Here is an 18,246-nt window from a genome sequence, read left to right on the forward strand (position 1 = left end):
TCTAATCAAGAAGCATGTGCACTGCTGCTGCTCCTTCCCACCTGGCTACGGAGGCGCCTAAGAGGGTGATGAATACCTTTAAGCATATATCTGAGTTTTTGAACATATTTCCTACGAGAATCTGTCGAATTTATTTCAGGGGGAAATTGATTGATAGGAAAAGTGTTATCAAAGTATAATTTCTTTTAATTCCTCTATACAGCGGTGAAATTTCCTATAATATTACGAAAGTATTTTTACTTCCGGTCATTTTTTCCTCATTGCTTGACAGTTCTACACCCTAAATGTCAACTCTGCGCGATTAGTCGTTTTACATCTGCAGGCCAGCTCTTCTGGGTATCACAGTGGTTATAATCACTGTCTTCCCACACCGGATGGAAGAGGCCTGGGTTTGAATTCGGTCAATAACGTGAAGAATTTTTCTGAGCTTTTTCGCAACGTAGCTGATTTAATCGGTGATCTGCAGATTTTGTTTTTCTTCCAGCAGACCGACCGAAGAATACCGACAATTACAAATAATATGCTGACGCCTCATATCCTTAGTTTCTTTGGCACGAGCACACACACACACACACACACACACACACACACACACACACACACACACACACACACACACACACACACACACACACACACACCAAGAGTACAGATGATGCAGTTGTGGGAAACCACAGGTAGCGCCTTACCCTAAATACTATATGGTCTTTTAATTTAATTACAACTACCTTGTATTCTGTAATTTGGTTACCTGTTTAAGAGATGGAAATTCGAGTTTCCGTGAAGACAAAAAAAAAAAAATAAAATAAAATAAAATAAAAGCATCCATCGTCGCAATGTCAAAAATAAAATAATGGAAAATGAATTGCTGTGTTGTTGAAACACAGACTTTCCAGGTTTCATAAAATGGATCTCTCAAGATTTAGTGCTACTATGACATTTTTATTAGAATACAAATTTCTGGCGTACATTTCGAAGTAGATACCCAGAATTATAATTTCTTTTGCATGCTATGAAATTTTTCTCATGTATCAATTTTCTTATCTAAAGACTCTCCTCCAGCTATTAAATAAAACAATCCTATGGAAAATGCACCACTACGAATGATTTTTAGCGATTAGCGAGAAATGTACTCCCTGCATAGATCATTGGTGTTATTAAACCTTCAGAAATTTTATCCTCCGAACAGTACAAAAGTAATTTTACGTGTGTCTGAAATATGGCTACGGGCTGATCACATGAAAGCCTGACGCAGCTTAATGATCCGTGCAGTAGTGCACACGTGTGAGTTTATCGTGGTTCGAGCTCACTAGTTTGTTGAATACAGTGTAATGATAATATTCTTGCCGAAAGAATTATTTGTCCGCTTGCTCTGTGATCCACGTAGTCGTGGTGGAGTATAAACATAAATTTCAACTGGGTATTGTTATCTAACTTTAATCAGTAGCTACTTGTAACATCTGTGGAAATATTTTTCCTAATGGGTGTTTGCATATATACTGTGTGTATGAAGATGGAAGTTGTAATTAGCTATTGCAATTTGAAGCAATTCCGTTAACGTGGTGTATTTCGATTCATTATTTGATTATTCATCTGTTTCGTGGATAATATTCTAAATGGAGGTGCTGTTTTTAACTTAATGGAAGCATGCTTAGGGTATAGAAGTTAAAATTTGTTATGGATCATCACTTTCACTTATAATAGTCACGTCTCTAACTCGTCCCTCTTTTGGTCAATCTTCAACTCTGAATATTAGCTGGCGCTGACCGCATATTACTTCACGCTATGCACTCACCGATATCATTTCAGAAATTACCTTGCTGCTATGCAAATATAAAGGTGATCAGCGGTTAGCCAGGAATTCATTTTTAATGAATGCCGAACAAGAGCACACGAAAAGAGCTAGCACAGTTTCAGAGGGCAATGACAGTTGGATAATGCGGATGACAGCGTTCCAAATCACAAAGCAAGGCTTATGCACATCTAGTTTGAAGAGAATAACATCGGAACATTGCAATAGCCAGCACAGAGCGACGGCCTCAACCAATTGAATATCTTTTGAGATCAATTGGAACGCAGAATTAGTACAAAGTCAGGACGCCTCTCTTCGTAACAGGAGTTCATGAACGTCTTAAAGGAGGCAGAATATCAAGATCTCTCTCTCTCTCTCTCACACACACACACACACACACACACACACACACACACACACACACACACACACACACACACACACACACACACACTCGCGATTTTGTCTTTCACTCGTCTCTTCACCATGTCTTCTCATATGCTCATAAAAGGAAAGGATATCAAAACTTACTGAAAATCATAAGTAGGAACTGAGGAATCAAAATAGGGGGAAAAAAGTAAAGTCTTCTTCCGAATAATTCTCATAACTTTTAAAGAACCATCCAGTCAACTGTAAGTTTAAGATTATTATTATTATCTAGCACAGAACTTCTGTCGTCCTGTTTTTTTATTACAGTATATTGAAGTATTTTGATAAATGACTGATTAGTAGCAGTCTGAAATTCGTCTTTCCCCGCAGTTGGTAGTTAGTTTTGTGGTTATCTTGAACCAGCTGGATACATACAACGCCTATCTTTCTTACATTTGCTGAAAGCTTTTTTTCTGTCAGTCTTTCCCCCCAATGTGAGACCACCTCTTCACTTGACTGTGATGAAACTCTTACTACCAAAAAATAGACCGAAACGTTTTCTAGATTGCTTTTCCATGTTCCATGGTTGCACAATGATGGAAGTCTCGAGAGGAAAGCTTGCTGTATTCTTTTATTACATGTGCAGCTGGTCAACCTTTGCGGCAGAGTGTTTTAGTGTTTCGTTTCTCGGTCGATAGTAGTGTAAAGATGTACTTGTGCCCTTACTTTAGTCTTGACTCGCCTATATATCAGAGAAACGCGATATGAGCACTTCAGTGGTTTTCTAAGGAAGCTACAACTGTTTTAAAACATATTGATCTAGAAGAAAAATAAAATGTGGGGAAAAATTCTTTGTTATCTTACTATTTAAGAACGAATACAGTAGTGGCTGCTATAGTAGAAACAGGAAGTAGTAGTAGTCGATGTGACTTTTGGGTCTGCGTTATAGAGAAACGAAAGCGCTGCACTGAACAGTGTGCTAAATATCAGTTGATTTTGTTTCAAGTCCCTAAAGACTAGTGGACACGTGCTTGAAGGTTAAGTGTAACTTCGTATGAATTGTGATATTATTTTATTCATACAATCTCGAAGCAAATGATAGCATTCATACTACAGCTAAGCTGCACTCTTAAGAAAGAAATCTTACCATTACTATCATTACTATTCTTACGCAACTTGCTCTCTCTCGTAAATAAGAATATCCCAGCAGGAAAGTATCTAGTCGCATTATCTAAACTAAATCCACTGGAGTATCTTCCCTGATGAGATAGAACATGCATTGAAGAAAATGAAGAATCAAAAAGCCCCGGTGAAGGTGAGGTTACTGTACAGTTGTTAAAATTGGGAGGAGGAGACATAACACAGAAACTGGCAAGACTCTTCTCAAAATACATTAGGAAAGGTGTGACGCCTAAGAGTGGAATAATGCGATCATGATTTTGCTGCATAAGAAAGGAGGTAAATCAAAAATTGGAAATTTCTGATTTATCTCCTTTCTGATTTATGATATAACAGATTAGAAAGAATACTTAATGAGAATCAACCGAAAGAGCAAGCTGGTTTTAGGGCAGGATTCTCAACTATAGATCACCTTCACGTAATATCACAGCTAATGGAGAAAGCAAATGAATATAAAACTCCATTATGCCTGGCATTTGTGGATTACGAAAAGGCATTTGACCCCATACAGCATAAGGCAATGTTTCGGGCACTGGAAAGACGAGGCATAGACATCCCATACATTATGATTTTGAAGAAAATGTATGAGAATGCTACCTCCTTTATTAGACTAGACAAAGACAGTAACAAATTTAAAATTGAGAGAGGAGGAGTTCGACAAGGAGACACAATATCTCCGAAGTTGTTTACTGCTGTCCTTGAGGAAGCTTTCAGAAGATTGGACTGGTCGCAGAAAGGAGTCAATGTGAATAGAGAGAGCCTAAACCATTTACGATTTGCAAATCACATTGTGATCATAAGCCACGATCTTGAAGAATTAGAGGAAAATCTTAATCAGTTTTGCAGAGTTAGTAAGGATTTCGGACTAAAGACGAATATGGCTAAAACAAAAGTAATGATGAACAAGTGTGCCACAGAAATTAATATAATCGATGGAGTAGAAATTGAAAAGGTGGATTCATAAACTAATCTAAGACAACTCATTATCTGTAACAATAATAAATGGCTGTAAGTCAAGAGAAGAATAAATTTTGGATGGACAGCATTAAGAAATATAGTCACATACTGAGGAGCAATACCCCAATTTGTCTGAAACGTAAAATAATGAACCAATGTATACTCCCCACCATGACTTACAGAAGTGAAACTTGAGAGCCCACCAACCAAAAGAATGGGAGAGAAGCTAAAAACAACACAGCGAAGAATGGAACGAATTATATTAGGAATCAGACTGTTGGATAAGAAGAGAATCGTGGATTAGGCAGCAAAAACAAGTAAAGGACATTCTTATCAAAACCAAAGAACTGAAATGAACTTTGACAGGAAACATACCTCGAAGACATGATGACAGATCGACTAAGAAAATAACAGAATGGTACCCAAGAGGAGCTAAAAGAAAACCTGGAAGACAACAATGGAGATGGATAGATGAAATTTAAGAGTTCGTGGGTAGAAAATGGATGGCCATTGCACAAAATAGAAGGAACTGGAAAGTTGCTGGAGAGGCCTTCATCCTGCAGTGGATTGAAAATGGCTGATGATGAAGGATCAATTACGATATGTTGTGCGGCAGATAAGTCAACTGTTCATTGCATGCTGTATTATTTGGTTTGTTTTTTGCAACTCTTCTGTAAAATTCGTTGCTTTGCGACTCTCCACGTATCATTCTTTTACAAGTATTAGTTCCTGTGCCTTCGTGAACTCTTTGTTGACAGCATAGGGAGGCGTGAAAGGTATTTAGCTTTACTGGTTGGTTGGGGCAATAAGCGCTGCAATATCGCTTCTATGCCGCGTGTGTGAAGGCACACACACACACACACACACACACACACACACACACACACACACACACACACACACACACACACACACACACACACACACACACACACACACATTGTCGTCATTATTAATCCATAAGGTACCATGTGGTTCAAGTACAGAATTCTTACTCATCCGAACGAAAAGCGGACTGCCATCATGAAACGGACAAGTTATAAATATGAGCCACGAATATAAGTATGAATCAAGAGATCAGTCGCGTACTTTGAAACCCTACTGTAGTTAACATTAAATAGACTATTGTAAACATAGTGAATAGTGTGTTACCTGCATTGAGCTTTGGTTTATCGTTGCTTTACATCTATTCAACCTCTGTATTAGAACAGTTAACTTTATTTTAACTTGGGATGGAGCCAAAGTAGCCTTGCCAGCTACATTTAATACAACAGTGGAACCATCTTATTTTGTGTGAAAATGTCATACGGAAGCTCGTATACACTATATTGTCAAAAGGAACCGGACATCAGCATGTTTCAAGGAACCTTTTATTGGTGCAATATTTAATAGCTCATCAATCAACTTTGGTCTTAAGTATTGTACCTTCGTTGAAAGACTCCGAACCAATCTTTAATAACATGAAAGCGGTGTTTTGGCCCACTCATCCTTGAAAATAGTGCTGGTTAGCTATTTCGGCCCTATTATCCTAGCCCGAAGCCAACAATTTTGAGTTCGTTTATTTTTTATTCAATACATCCCGTTCACCAAACAAAATGCAGTTGCATTTATACCTATTTCTGGACACTTACAGGGCGAGTATGGTTCATTTTTATCAAATCTTAGGGATATTCCGATACGTTTGTCGATATAGTATAATTGACAATATTATTTACATATATAATACATAGTATGAATCAGAGCTGTAATATTCAATACGTTCAACGTTGATAATAATATTTGTAAAATAATAAGAGGAGTTTACCTCAATATAGTACGTAGAACACTTCCGTATGATACCCTCCAGAAATCGTTTTGAATATTTTCGTTAGATTCTTTTAATTGCGTTAATTTGATTTTTAATTGTTTTAAATTTGATTTTTAATTGTTTTAAATTTGATTTTTAATTGTTTTAAATTCGATTTGAATTGTGTTAAATTGGTTTTTTAATTATTTAATTATTTATATTTTACTCTAATGTACTGGTAAGTTGTCGATTTTTTCGTTTTTCCCGTTTTAATTTCTGGAGGGTATCATACGGAAGTGTTCTACGTACTATATTGAGCTAAACTCCTCTTATTATTTTACAAATATAAAATACATTTAAGTCCATTAGTGAATTTGTGTTTGTGTGCTTTGCGTGTTTGTGTGTTTTGCGCACTTTACATAGTCAGTGCAATATACTGACACCTCGTGATATTAAAAATATTGTCACTACCTTGTCACTTATTCTAAATAATCCAAACTGAAGATTTGATTGTTGTTTTGGTGTTGCCATAATAACAAGTAACTCTGACAACATTCTATAATTTCCATAGTTAACGTAAATAAGCATTATACTGATAAAAATATCCTACATGTAATTCAATGGTTTTAACTGTACTTTATGTTTATATAAACAATGCATTTTGCAGGTATAATTCTGTTGCTATGCATAGCAATTATCCGTTAATTTTTACGAAAATGAAGTGGTATATATGGCGCTTCCAGAAACATATTTACGATTTGCTAAAGTTCTTTCTGAATCCATTCCAATACGTACAACGATGCTTGTGTTCCACAGCTTTGTTTCTCTGTTGGGATTTTTCATAAAGTAGACCCAGGTTCTACGAATGCTGTTCTCCTATCGGAATTCTTATTTTCTAAAGCAGAGGATCGAGGTTGTCGTCATATTTATTAGGGTGAAAGCAAGTCTGTTGCTGCAGTCTCTATATTCACTTCCATATTACGAAGAGTGCTGTCAAGTGACCTTTAGAAAGCATAGATGATGATTGATGGAAGTGCTTACACAAGATATGGACAGATTCAGGTTTCTCGGACCGATCTACAACATTGCACTCCGCCTTCCGTTGCCCAGACAACGCAGAGATCTGTGAGTGTAAAGTATCAGTCACCCTAGGAAACTAAAAATCTATAAACAGCGATATTTCACGTGCAAATACATCGCCTCTTAGAAGATATTTGAGTAGCGAAGTAGAAAGAAAATGCCAAAAAGGATGCTATTGAAAAATGTGCTCGCAGAAGTGTATTGTACTTGGTTGTTATGGTAGCAGCAGGTACTAAAATATTTCAGTATATTCACTGGCCTCCCACGTTCTTTACCACTTTCCTCCCCTTCAAAGTAAAGTGGAGTGAAGTTTTGTTGGTTAGGGGTTCCAGACACCTTTCTTCCTGTAGTAGTAGGAGAAGAAGAGCGTTATTGGTAAAATAATAGGACTTCCAACTGTCTACAAATGGCTTTGACTTATTTGATACAAGGTAGAGGAATATTGCTCTACAAAACCAAGGTGTTCTGATATTGCCTCGTGTGATATCAGAATACACAAGTATCTTTATAATAACTGCATTCATTTTGCTATTTTCCTCTACATGAGATAAGACAGCGAAAACGTTTATATGTATGCATATTTGGTACTGATATTTAGCGTGTTAGTTTTATAGACATTTGGAACGATTATTTAATGATTGATGTAATGTTAATTTATTTAGTGTAGTTTGCTTATCAATTTATTTAAATGTAACTTGAATCGTATATTAATTGTATCTTTGTTGAGTTAGGTTTGATTAATGATTAAATTAATCCATTCTTACTTCAGTTGATGTCTTATTCGTAGTTTAAAGTGCCTGCTTGACATTGTCTCAAAAACTTAAATCAATCATTTTTGATCGTATTAATAGGATTAAATTGCAATTAATAACAATGATAGAGTTTACCTAAATATCCCAATATGTCATACAAAGTCTATATAATGGAATAAAAGTCATTTTAGATTTAATTATCAGTAATCCAGAGGAAATCAGGACGTAAGACAGACAAGGTTTTTGTAGATCTTTAACTGTTTTTAGTATCCGCAGGAAATGATTTCATCAAAGAATACGTTAAGCCCGGATTATTTGATGTAGTGAAATTACCCATACAAACAATGCTTATTTTGTTTGTTTATTCTTTGGTTTTTAGGAGCATTAGCAACTAAGGCCATATTGCTCCGGAAATATGCGGTGGTTATTCCCTTGACCTTTCCGCATCCTCCGTATTTGGTGCTTATTTTGTCTGGTTGGTTGTTTTAGGGTTTTAGGCGCATCAGCAACTTTGGCCACATCGCGCTGTATATATAATGTCAGTAAATTGCGTGTGTTCGCTGGTCGATTTGCTATTTTCTGGACGAAAAACTCGAGTTTCCAGAAGAAAACCGGTACTCACTCCTGAGACCGACTAACTCAGCCACGTTGTGAAAAAAATCCATAAGAATTCTTCGCATCATTGACGGGTCTTCGCATGTTTTCTGGTGATAAAATAATACAAGATAATTAAAATATTTGCTAAAATATGTATAAATTGAATAAAATATGACACGGAACAAACGTTGCAGACTACATAAACTCTTAAAGCAGTAACTGTCCATTTCGACAGAAAAAGAGAAAAAGTTTCTTTTGTGAACCTTAAGTTTTGTGACGACCCAGGTAAAATAGACAAAGTGTACGCTGTGGTTTCATGAAACGTAATCTCCAAATTTAATCCCCATCCAATTTGACCTTTTTTTAATAAACATTTCGTTAAACATTACGTATATGTACACTCACTGGACAAAAAGTTAGAAACCTTTTTGCAATTTAACATATAACTAAAAGTATGTTATGCAATTGTGGTCACATGGTATAAGATAAATAGTGTACGCTTTCTTGAGTGCTTTTTAGCCGATCTGGTCATGAGGGAAACGAGGTTTCCGAGCACGTTTAGAAAGAGCCACAATTGAGAAAACAAAGGCCTGACGTAGCCCAGTGGTCAGGAGCGAGAGTGCGTAGCACGCGTTCTTTGAGTGACCGGGGTTCAAGCCCGTGACCACTAAATACGATAAATATTTGTATTGACGATTTATTGTAAACTCTACTGACTTGGTTGTCGTGCCCGAGTATAAACAGAAAATTTATTTATTCAAAGGAAATCATTACTGTGCGTGTCGAAAGCAGCCATCTGAAGTGTATACAATGAGTGGAAGACGAAACGAGAATACAACTCTAAAAGAAAAAAATTCTTCAGAAAGTCGATACTATAAGAATGAGACCTCAGAAATTTAAAGCGAATTGTGTGTCAAAGTAGAAGATCCAGTGTGCAGAAATGGCTGAAAAATTCAGTTTAGGCAAAGAAAGACCCATTTCCAACTTAACTATGAATAAAAACTAGAAATGTTCCACATTTCTAGTTTTTCACGAACTGTTTCACAGTCTAGGCTTGGCGTTGGCTGAGCAGTTGGCGGACGTTGGTGGAAGTCCAGCTTTGGAAAAAGATCATGTGGTCTGACGAGTCAGTGATGATAAGGTGAAAGCCATACATCCAAAGTTTTTCGCGTCTACCGCTCAAGCGGTGGTATTATGGTATAGAGTATATTTTGTTCGTATGGACCAGGTCCGTGCAAACCTCCCATTTTAAATACTTTGGATATAAGGGTCACCCGGAATATGCATTCATTTACTGAAGTGAATTGTGCTCGTGAATTGCATGTGTTCTCTGGTCGATTTGCCTGTTTGCTGGACGAAAAAAAAACAGATTTTCCGAGCGGGGGGGGAAGACCTTGTTGTCTACGCCTGGGACCGACTAGCTTAGTCAGAGTGAAAAATGTCCATAAAAGTTCCTCACGTCATTGACAGGATCCGAATCGGGACTTTTTCACCCGGTGTGGGAAGGACGGTTACGCTGCTACTATTCTACCCGTGCAGAAAAATATTAGGGATATGATATCACATTCGAAACTGATGTTAATAATTCGCCTGTGTGCAGAAGCACATAGAGAGGTTGATTTGTACTTGCTTACTGGCTTTTACAACTCGCTCGAACCCTTCTAAATAAACTTTGACCAGAGTTACGAAAAGATAGAAGAATGAAGGTAATGCAACAATCAGAAAATGATCTAATAGGCTAAGAACAACTATAGAGAGGGTTTATTTGCATTTTCTGCTAGAGGAACTAAGACCGTAAGCATCATTGTACTGTGTTTGTGAATTACATGTATTCTGTGATCCCTTTTTCTGTTTTGCAGGATGAAAATTCCGACTTTCCATTGAAAAAAAAAAAAAAAAATGGGACAGTTTCGTCCCAGACTGACAGACTTGACCAAACTCTGAAAAAGCCCAAATATTCTTCTCATCTTGATGGTATTCGAACCCAGACGTTTTCCACACGGTGTGGATAGTAAATGTAATTATTGGGCTACAGGCGAGAGTTATGGAAAGGGATAAGCCGTCTCTGACACAGTTCGCCCTGTGGAGGGCAGTGATGAATCCCAGTGCACAATATTCAAGTCAAATAATGATGGAGTGTGGATTTTGGTAAATTCTCGGGGAACTCTAGGTGCTGTAGTGTATTGTCTCGACCATGAAGCAAGAAGAAGAGGTGGAACAATGTAGGAATGCTCTACTGTTTTGGGCTGAGTCTTGCACACTTTGAAATTTGCGATAACCCCGAATCAAGACATGAATATGGTACCCTTCATCCCTGCAGTTGAAGAAGTGGAGAAAAATATCAGCTGTTGTTACCGTAAATTAGCCCAAAGTATTCCTAGAAGACTCCTGAATTCCATTCGGGATAAAGTAGATAGAGGTATGTTAATTTCCTAAAAAAATATTCATTGTCTTGAATCGTACTGGTGTGCAAATATTTATTTATATAATAGTATGTATGGTAGGATCACTATTGCAACTTATGGTTGAAAGTACACTGAGTGGACAGAAATCATGGAATACCTACCTAGTAACTGGTAGGCCCACCTTTTGCCCGGATAAGGGCATTCTCACGGCGAGGCATTGAGTGCACTAGTTCACGAAAGCGTTCCACAGGTATTTCCATACATGCTTGCTGCACCGCTATCAATAATTCCGTCGCGGTCCTGGGTGGCAGTCCGACCGTATGTAAAATACATAACACGCTTTCAAAACTAGCAAAGCGAAAGCAGAACATAAGATTCTGCTGGGTTCCCGGACATGTAGGAATAGATGGCAATGAACAGGCAGACCAAGCAGCAAAACAAGCAGAAGGCCCAATCAACAATAGCATAAAAATACCATACCAGGACTATAAAACTACAATTCGAAATAGTGGCGAAAAGCAGTGGCAACAAAAATGGCAGGAACAGGCTGGTAACAAATTATTACAGATAAAACCGCTGTTACAACAATGGAAAACCAGTAGAAGAACCAACAGACAAGAAGAAGTTATACTGAGCAGATTAAGAATAGGACACACCAATGTTACCCACTCCTATCTACTCCGAGCCGAATCTCCGCCGCAGTGCTCCGACTGTCAAACAGTGCAAACGATCCAACATATCCTACTTGACTGCCCTAACTTCACACGACAGCGTCAGATTACCTTTAAATCCTTAAAAGGAATGGACACATTTTCATTAAGAACAATATTGTCAGATAAATCTAATATATCCGAAGTCTTCCAGTTTCTCAAACGGATTAACTACTATAATTTGATATAAAATTCATAACAAAAGACATCATTGAATAAGCCATAAATCATAAGTTTGGCGCATTATAGCCATAGAAGCTGATGCGCCAGTAAAATATCCAATCCAACCAACCTGGGTGGCAGATCCAAAGCTTGAAGCTCGAACGGACCTTTCCACAGCATTCCAAAGATGCTCCACAGGGTTCATCTCCGGTGTACGGGGAGGCCATTCCATGGTGGTAAAATCTGCAGAATGCTCTTCGAACCATGTTCTAATCACCACGGCTCTGTGGAGAGGCGCATTGTCCTGCTGGAAGAGTCCATTGCCCTGTGGGTGCACGATGGCCATGAAGGGATGCAGATGGTCTGCAAGGATGTACACGTAACCTGGACCGTTCAGAGATGCGGCTAGACGTATCAGAGGTCCCAACGTGTGCCAGTTGAACACACCCCAGACCATTACCGACCGTCCACATGCCTGAACAGTTCCTTGTTGACATTACAGGTGCATAACTTCGTGCGGTTTCCGCCAGGTACGCACCCTCCCATCCGCTCGAATTAACTGGAAATGGGACTCATCGGATCAGGGCTCCATCTCCAATCATCCAAGGTCCAGTGCTGATGTTCTTTCGCCCAGTTGAGACGTAGAGTCGTGTTTCGTGGTGTTAGCAATGGAACTCCGGTGGATCGGCGGCTCCTATTGCGGCTAATGATCCCCTGATGGTCTTGGTGGAGACGTTTCTGGCACCTCCCTCGTTGAGGTCGGCGGTGATTTGTGCCACTGTCACTCTCTGGTTGGCTGAAACAATGTGAGAGAGATGTCGACGGCCATATTCATCCACCACCTTTCTCCGCCCACAGCGCTGTCCACGATGAGATGTTATTCCGGAAATGGCGTATTCCCGATACACTGTTAATACTGTCGAACAGGGATAGTGCAATTTCCGTACCACCTGAGCGATAGAGTGACCCATGCGTCGGGCACCCACTATCCTCCCTCTTTCAAAGTCGGTTAACTCACAACGGTTATCCATACTGACATCGAATTACTGTCTACGTGATGCAGTATATCTGTATACTATACCTGCCAAGCGGTGGGTTCGTCCACTAGCGAGATTGATGGCAGCGTCGCGTTGCCCAGGAACCAGGTATCCCATGAATTCTGTCCTTTGAGTGTACTATGTACTATAGTGGAGAAAAAATCTCAGTGGTTGAAGGTCATTCGTTAGTTGCCCTCGTTTTTCTTTCATTCCGTGTATCTTTTACCCGCATAATTCGTGGTACCTTACTGCTTACATGAGCAGTGCGTTTTTTAGACTAAGATTTATTGTTTCATGAGAAGGGCTCGAATGGTAGTGTGAATGTGCCATGGAATATCTAGTGAATGATCTTGACCGCCTGTTGAAATTCTCCGTTCTATAGTTTGAAAAGACTTAAGTTCTTTAGAATTTGCTCCAAGTAAACTACGGCCATAAAGTATCAGTGTCTCGTGTCTGTAACCAGTTCTGAATATGCGATTTATAGATTATGCCATAGGGTGCAGTCAGCTATTCGATTCTGCTTCTCTCCCACTTGTTAGCTAGATATTCATGTCTGTTGTGACGGTTACCAAATGAACTCGTCTGAGACTTATTGGATGTATGTGCCGAGTACAAAAGCAGCCGTGGAGTCAGAAAGGAAAAATGATTTGTTTATAAGTTAAAATGAAGAGTTCCAATAATTATTGAAACTGCATTGTTGCAATGCATACAGTCATCACTACTAATATTTCTAATTCATTGTACGAAATCAATTTTCAGCTTGCTTCCATGTAATGGAGGGATCCGAGGGTGTCCTCAGCTCCGAAACTTTGCAGAAGGTTATGGATGACTGCGATCAAGGAAAAATATTGATCCGTTCACCCAAAGAGACTATTTTGACTCTCCAGGTGAGTAAATAATCCTTTTATTCTTTTTAGTGAAATCTTTCATGAAACGTTGCGAAACTTATTCTCTGTATCAAAAGTCACTGTGGATTTTTTTTCTAAAGAGAGCACTGCATTTATCTGCAATCAACCATCTGATTCTAAATGCAGTAAAAAAATAAATTCAGACTAAATTTATTTTTAGACTTCAGACTAAAATAAATAAATTTTCTTTATTCTAAAACTAGATAAACTACATGTATTTTTTCGCTAATTTCTCATCGATCCAAAATAATGCTACAAATGACAACTATCAATATAGTTAACTTCGGCGATCTTCTACCTGTCAAGGAGGAAATCGTTGTTTCTAATTTACCGATCCGCGTAACCCTCCTTGGAAAAATGGGCGATACTGGCAGCGTAGAACAGTGTAGCAGAATGATTTGACCTTTATGTAGTTTCTCTCCTTCGTGATAGCGAATCACATGACGTAGTTCAAAGGATACCTTTTGTAAAACGGCAACGATCTACGAACACAAGTCGTTCTCAGCCACACCTAGTCCTAATTACGATCCATATCCATTTGACACACAGATCAATAGATTCGGACTATGGCGATGACCTTATTACCGCTACAATAGACTATTAACACTTGAGCGAGCCTCTTCCCTGTCGACTGCTGCAAGTACGGAACTTCCGTCACCAGTCGTGACGATAGGAATTTTCCTAGAGAGTGTGGGCTCTTTTTTGTAGTGCACCAGCAGATGCTGTAAATAGAAAGGTCATTACGCAGAACTGAAACTTGTGCGCGAAAGAAAACACCAGTTAGGAAGCTGTTGTAAATCGTTTGGCGATTACAAAATCATATCTTGCTTATTTATTTATTTATTTTCTGGAGCTATTTAAAAACTATGTACATATTAACTAACAGCGTACTTCTAAATAGATAAGCTGTTCATAAATTGAACCACCCCTCCGTCCTTTTCTCTAAATATACTTATAAGGTTACCAATTTTTATTATTTTTTTTAACAAAAGTGAAATAAAGAAAAGGGACGGGGTTAAGAGTGAGGTTCCTTTACATAAACACTTGCTAAAACAAATGTTTTAGCATTGTGTATTTACTGGAAAATGGGTAAAAATTCTCAGCTCCTTCATTTCAAAGTTCTTAATTCAGTAGCTTAGATTAGCTTCGATTTTTTCGAATTTAAAATACTACTATACTACATTGAAGAGATAATTGCAAACTGCAAGTAGTCATCCTGGCGAGGTTCCAAGTGCATGTGCATACGAGCAAAAATTAAAATAAAAATTAGAACGTTTCAGAAATAAAAAAATAAATAAGCAGAAACCTACTCTCACCCAGAGAAGCAGAGCGCCACGGTGTCCTCCTTAAAATGTGGCTCAACTGCTGCCGGAAACAATCTCGAAATCTCCCAATTCATTTAAACCTAACTGACGATTGCAAACATCCGCTAAAGAACATTCTGCTTATTAATTTATATTTGAAATGTTCTAATTTTTCTCGTATGCTGGGAGCTGATGTTATGTGATGTTATTATTTAGGAGCATTAGCAACTAAGGCCATATTGCTCTAGGGATATGCCGTGGTCATTCCCTGACCTTTCCGCATCCTCTGTATTTGGTGACTCACGGGCTCGAACTCCGGTCTAATCAAGAAGCATGTGCTACGCACTGCTGCTCCTGCCCACCTGGCTACGGAGACGCCTGCTGGGAGCAGTTGGTAACTCCTCAGCAGGACTTGTTTCTTTGTTTGTTGTAAAGTATTTTTAGGCGCATCAGCCACTAAGACCATATGGCAACGCATATATTATGCTTGTAAATTGAGTGTGTGCTGTAGTCGATCTGATCTATTTGCCTCAACGAAAACCCCGAGTTTTCGGGAGTAAAAACCAGGCAACCACCGCCTGAGACCGACTTCAGCGACGTTGTGAAAAAAAGCCCATCAAAATTCCTCGCGACATTGACGGAATTCGAACACAGGCGTTTCCCTCCCGTGTGGAGAAAGCAGTGTTTATATATACTGTTGCTACCCGGGAGGGTTCAGGATGACTGATTGCTGCATTTTCAAACATCTGTTAAACATTCTATAACAGTGCTATTTAGTTTCGCAAAAAAAGCGTTATTTGAACACCATTTATTTTCAACTTTTACTGAACTCAGACACTGTTGTTTGCGTTTACTATTGTTCTTATGCCTACTCCCCCTTCTCTTTACGATCTTATTCTTGATGTTACTCCATTGTAATTCTTTATTAATTTATTAGTATTTCAACATGTTTTTAAAGTTTATGTGTTTGATTATCCAGTTAAGCTAATTTTTAAGATTAACTTGCACTTTTTTGTTTAATTTCAGTTAGTAATGTTAGATTGCATATTTGCATTTTGGTTTGGCTTGTCGATTGCACGATTAGCATCTGCTATCATAATTTTTCGTTTAGTTTGTTTTCCGAGTTATTGGGATAACCATATTTAAGGTGTGTTCCGTTTTCGTGGCTGTCCTAATCGCTCGCATCGGGACGTCCATGGTTAGTTTGCTGTTAGCAAATCTGACAGTTATGAGAGTACTTCGAAATTTCCTTTAGTGGGTGTCTGTATTCGCCCATCTGGTTAAGTGGAGCGAAGGGAGGGGGGTTTCCTATCTTATTTTCGGCAGCAGTTGCGCCATTCTAGCAGCAGGCCGCGCCGTTGTACTTTCCTGATGAAGGTCTGCATATTTATTTATTTCTGAAGCGTTCGAAGTTTTATTTTAATGTTGCTCGTGTGCAGGTGGCAGTTAGCACGTCGTCAGCATGACTAGTTGCAGTTTTCAACTATTTCTTCAACGTCGTATAATAGTGTTTTAATTTCAGAAAAATCGTTATTTATCATACCATGTTTTATTTTCAACTCTTAGTGAACTCATTTACTTTGTAAACTGTATTTAAATTTGGTATTTAAGTTTCAGAGCAAGCGGAAGAGCATGCAGAAAACAAAGGGCTCCCAAAAATATATATGAATACTCTATCCATGTATATCCCTATATAAGTCTATATACACGGAGAGACCCAATGAAATAGCCACAGAGAAGGACTTGGCTAAATAACTGCAGAGGATGTATTAGAATATTAAAAGTGCAAAACTCAACCTGTCTGTATAGTAATGCTAGGAGTGTTATAAATGAACTTGAACTCGGACTTTAATTTCTCTCATATAGATTGGAAATCGTGGGCATGCAGTAAAATAAGAAGGTTCTTGAATCAACTAGATTTGAACATTTGAACTAAGTCAAATATTCTTGACTTAGTACTCACCAAGGATCCAGGCGTTATCAAAAATATGACGGTTCGGGAACCGATAGTGGGGAGTGATCATAATGTCAAAAAATGGGTAGCATCCAAAGGAATTTCGATGTTCAAAGAGAAAGATAAGGTTTTCATTTATTTCATAATAACATACACTACAGTGACTAAGTCACTAGTTACTAGATCTCATTTATGTACATAAGATGAAATTATAAAACATAATAAAATGCATTAATATATAAAATATTAAAGAAAATAAAAAAATATTAAATAAAATAAAAATATATATAAACACAGAATAAAAATATATTCAAAATTCTATAAAGAGTAAGAACAATGAGAGTATGAGAGCAAGAACTTTTGAGAGTAAGACAATGAACTATTTAAATACAGCTAGAGACTGCAAATCTAAAATCATTTTTACCAATAAAAATGTCAACTTGATATTTGTTAATTAATCTCATTGAATAAAATAAAGGGCTAGAAGAATAATAATTCGTGCGAAAAATGCGCAAGGAAAACTTAGAGTGAAATCTCGAATTGAGACGAAGAACTAAAAAATTTACCATTGATAAGAGACTGGGAAAATCAATAAAATTATTAACGAAATTGTAATTAATACAAAGGCTATGCAGATCATGTCGAAAATGGAGAGAGAGAGAGAGAGAGAGAGAGAGAGAGAGAGAGAGAGAGAGAGAGAGAGAGAGCAAACTGTATTAGGTATTAGGTATGTTCAGGGTCTGACGGCACCTGGGATTTCTCCCATCTCCGGGTATGTTCTCTGTATCGGACAAGCCAGAGATTTAAAAGTGTGTGGGATATGCACTATGTGTTTGTTGTGCCCATTGTTTGTCCCTCCTGTTAGCCACCGGACCCCTAGTGAGACCCGACGTTACCAATACCCGCCACAGAGAGGCCGGCCGGGTGTTACCAATATTTGTACTCTGGCTGGTCTTGCCACTTACTTTCCTGGGATTTCAGTGGCTAGGACCAAAAAAAAAAAAAAAAATCGCGGTTGATATTAGTGATACTTAACAAGTTAGTATTAATAGTATGCGACGTGGGGTTGTGCGGTGGAAGTGAGTTTTATAAACCAAATAGGTTCGGGCAAGAATTTTGATGTTCTCTTTTGATTTTGAAATGTAGGGCTAAACGCTGTGCAAGACAAAAGTTTGGGGTAGGATGAAGACTGGGGGGAAGAAATTGGAAATAAGGGGCCGACAGAGTAGATGGCCCCTGCAGGTAGTGAGGCAT

The 18,246-nt window shown here is 38.2% G+C and overlaps 1 protein-coding gene across 1 annotated transcript in view; it reads left to right on the forward strand.

The window, feature by feature from the left end:
• Positions 1 to 18,246, forward strand: part of LOC150080917 (uncharacterized) — a 408,289-nt gene that overhangs the window by 53,923 nt on the left and 336,120 nt on the right. The window contains exon 3 of the mRNA XM_090380855.1: positions 13,586 to 13,713. Coding sequence (XP_090236981.1) covers positions 13,586 to 13,713 — 128 coding nt within the window. The remainder of the gene's footprint in view (positions 1 to 13,585; positions 13,714 to 18,246) is intronic.

This window comes from Mastigoproctus giganteus, chromosome 9, assembly GCF_048544385.1.
Source record: "Mastigoproctus giganteus isolate SK-2022 chromosome 9, ASM4854438v1, whole genome shotgun sequence".
NCBI classification, from domain to species: domain Eukaryota; kingdom Metazoa; phylum Arthropoda; class Arachnida; order Uropygi; family Thelyphonidae; genus Mastigoproctus; species Mastigoproctus giganteus.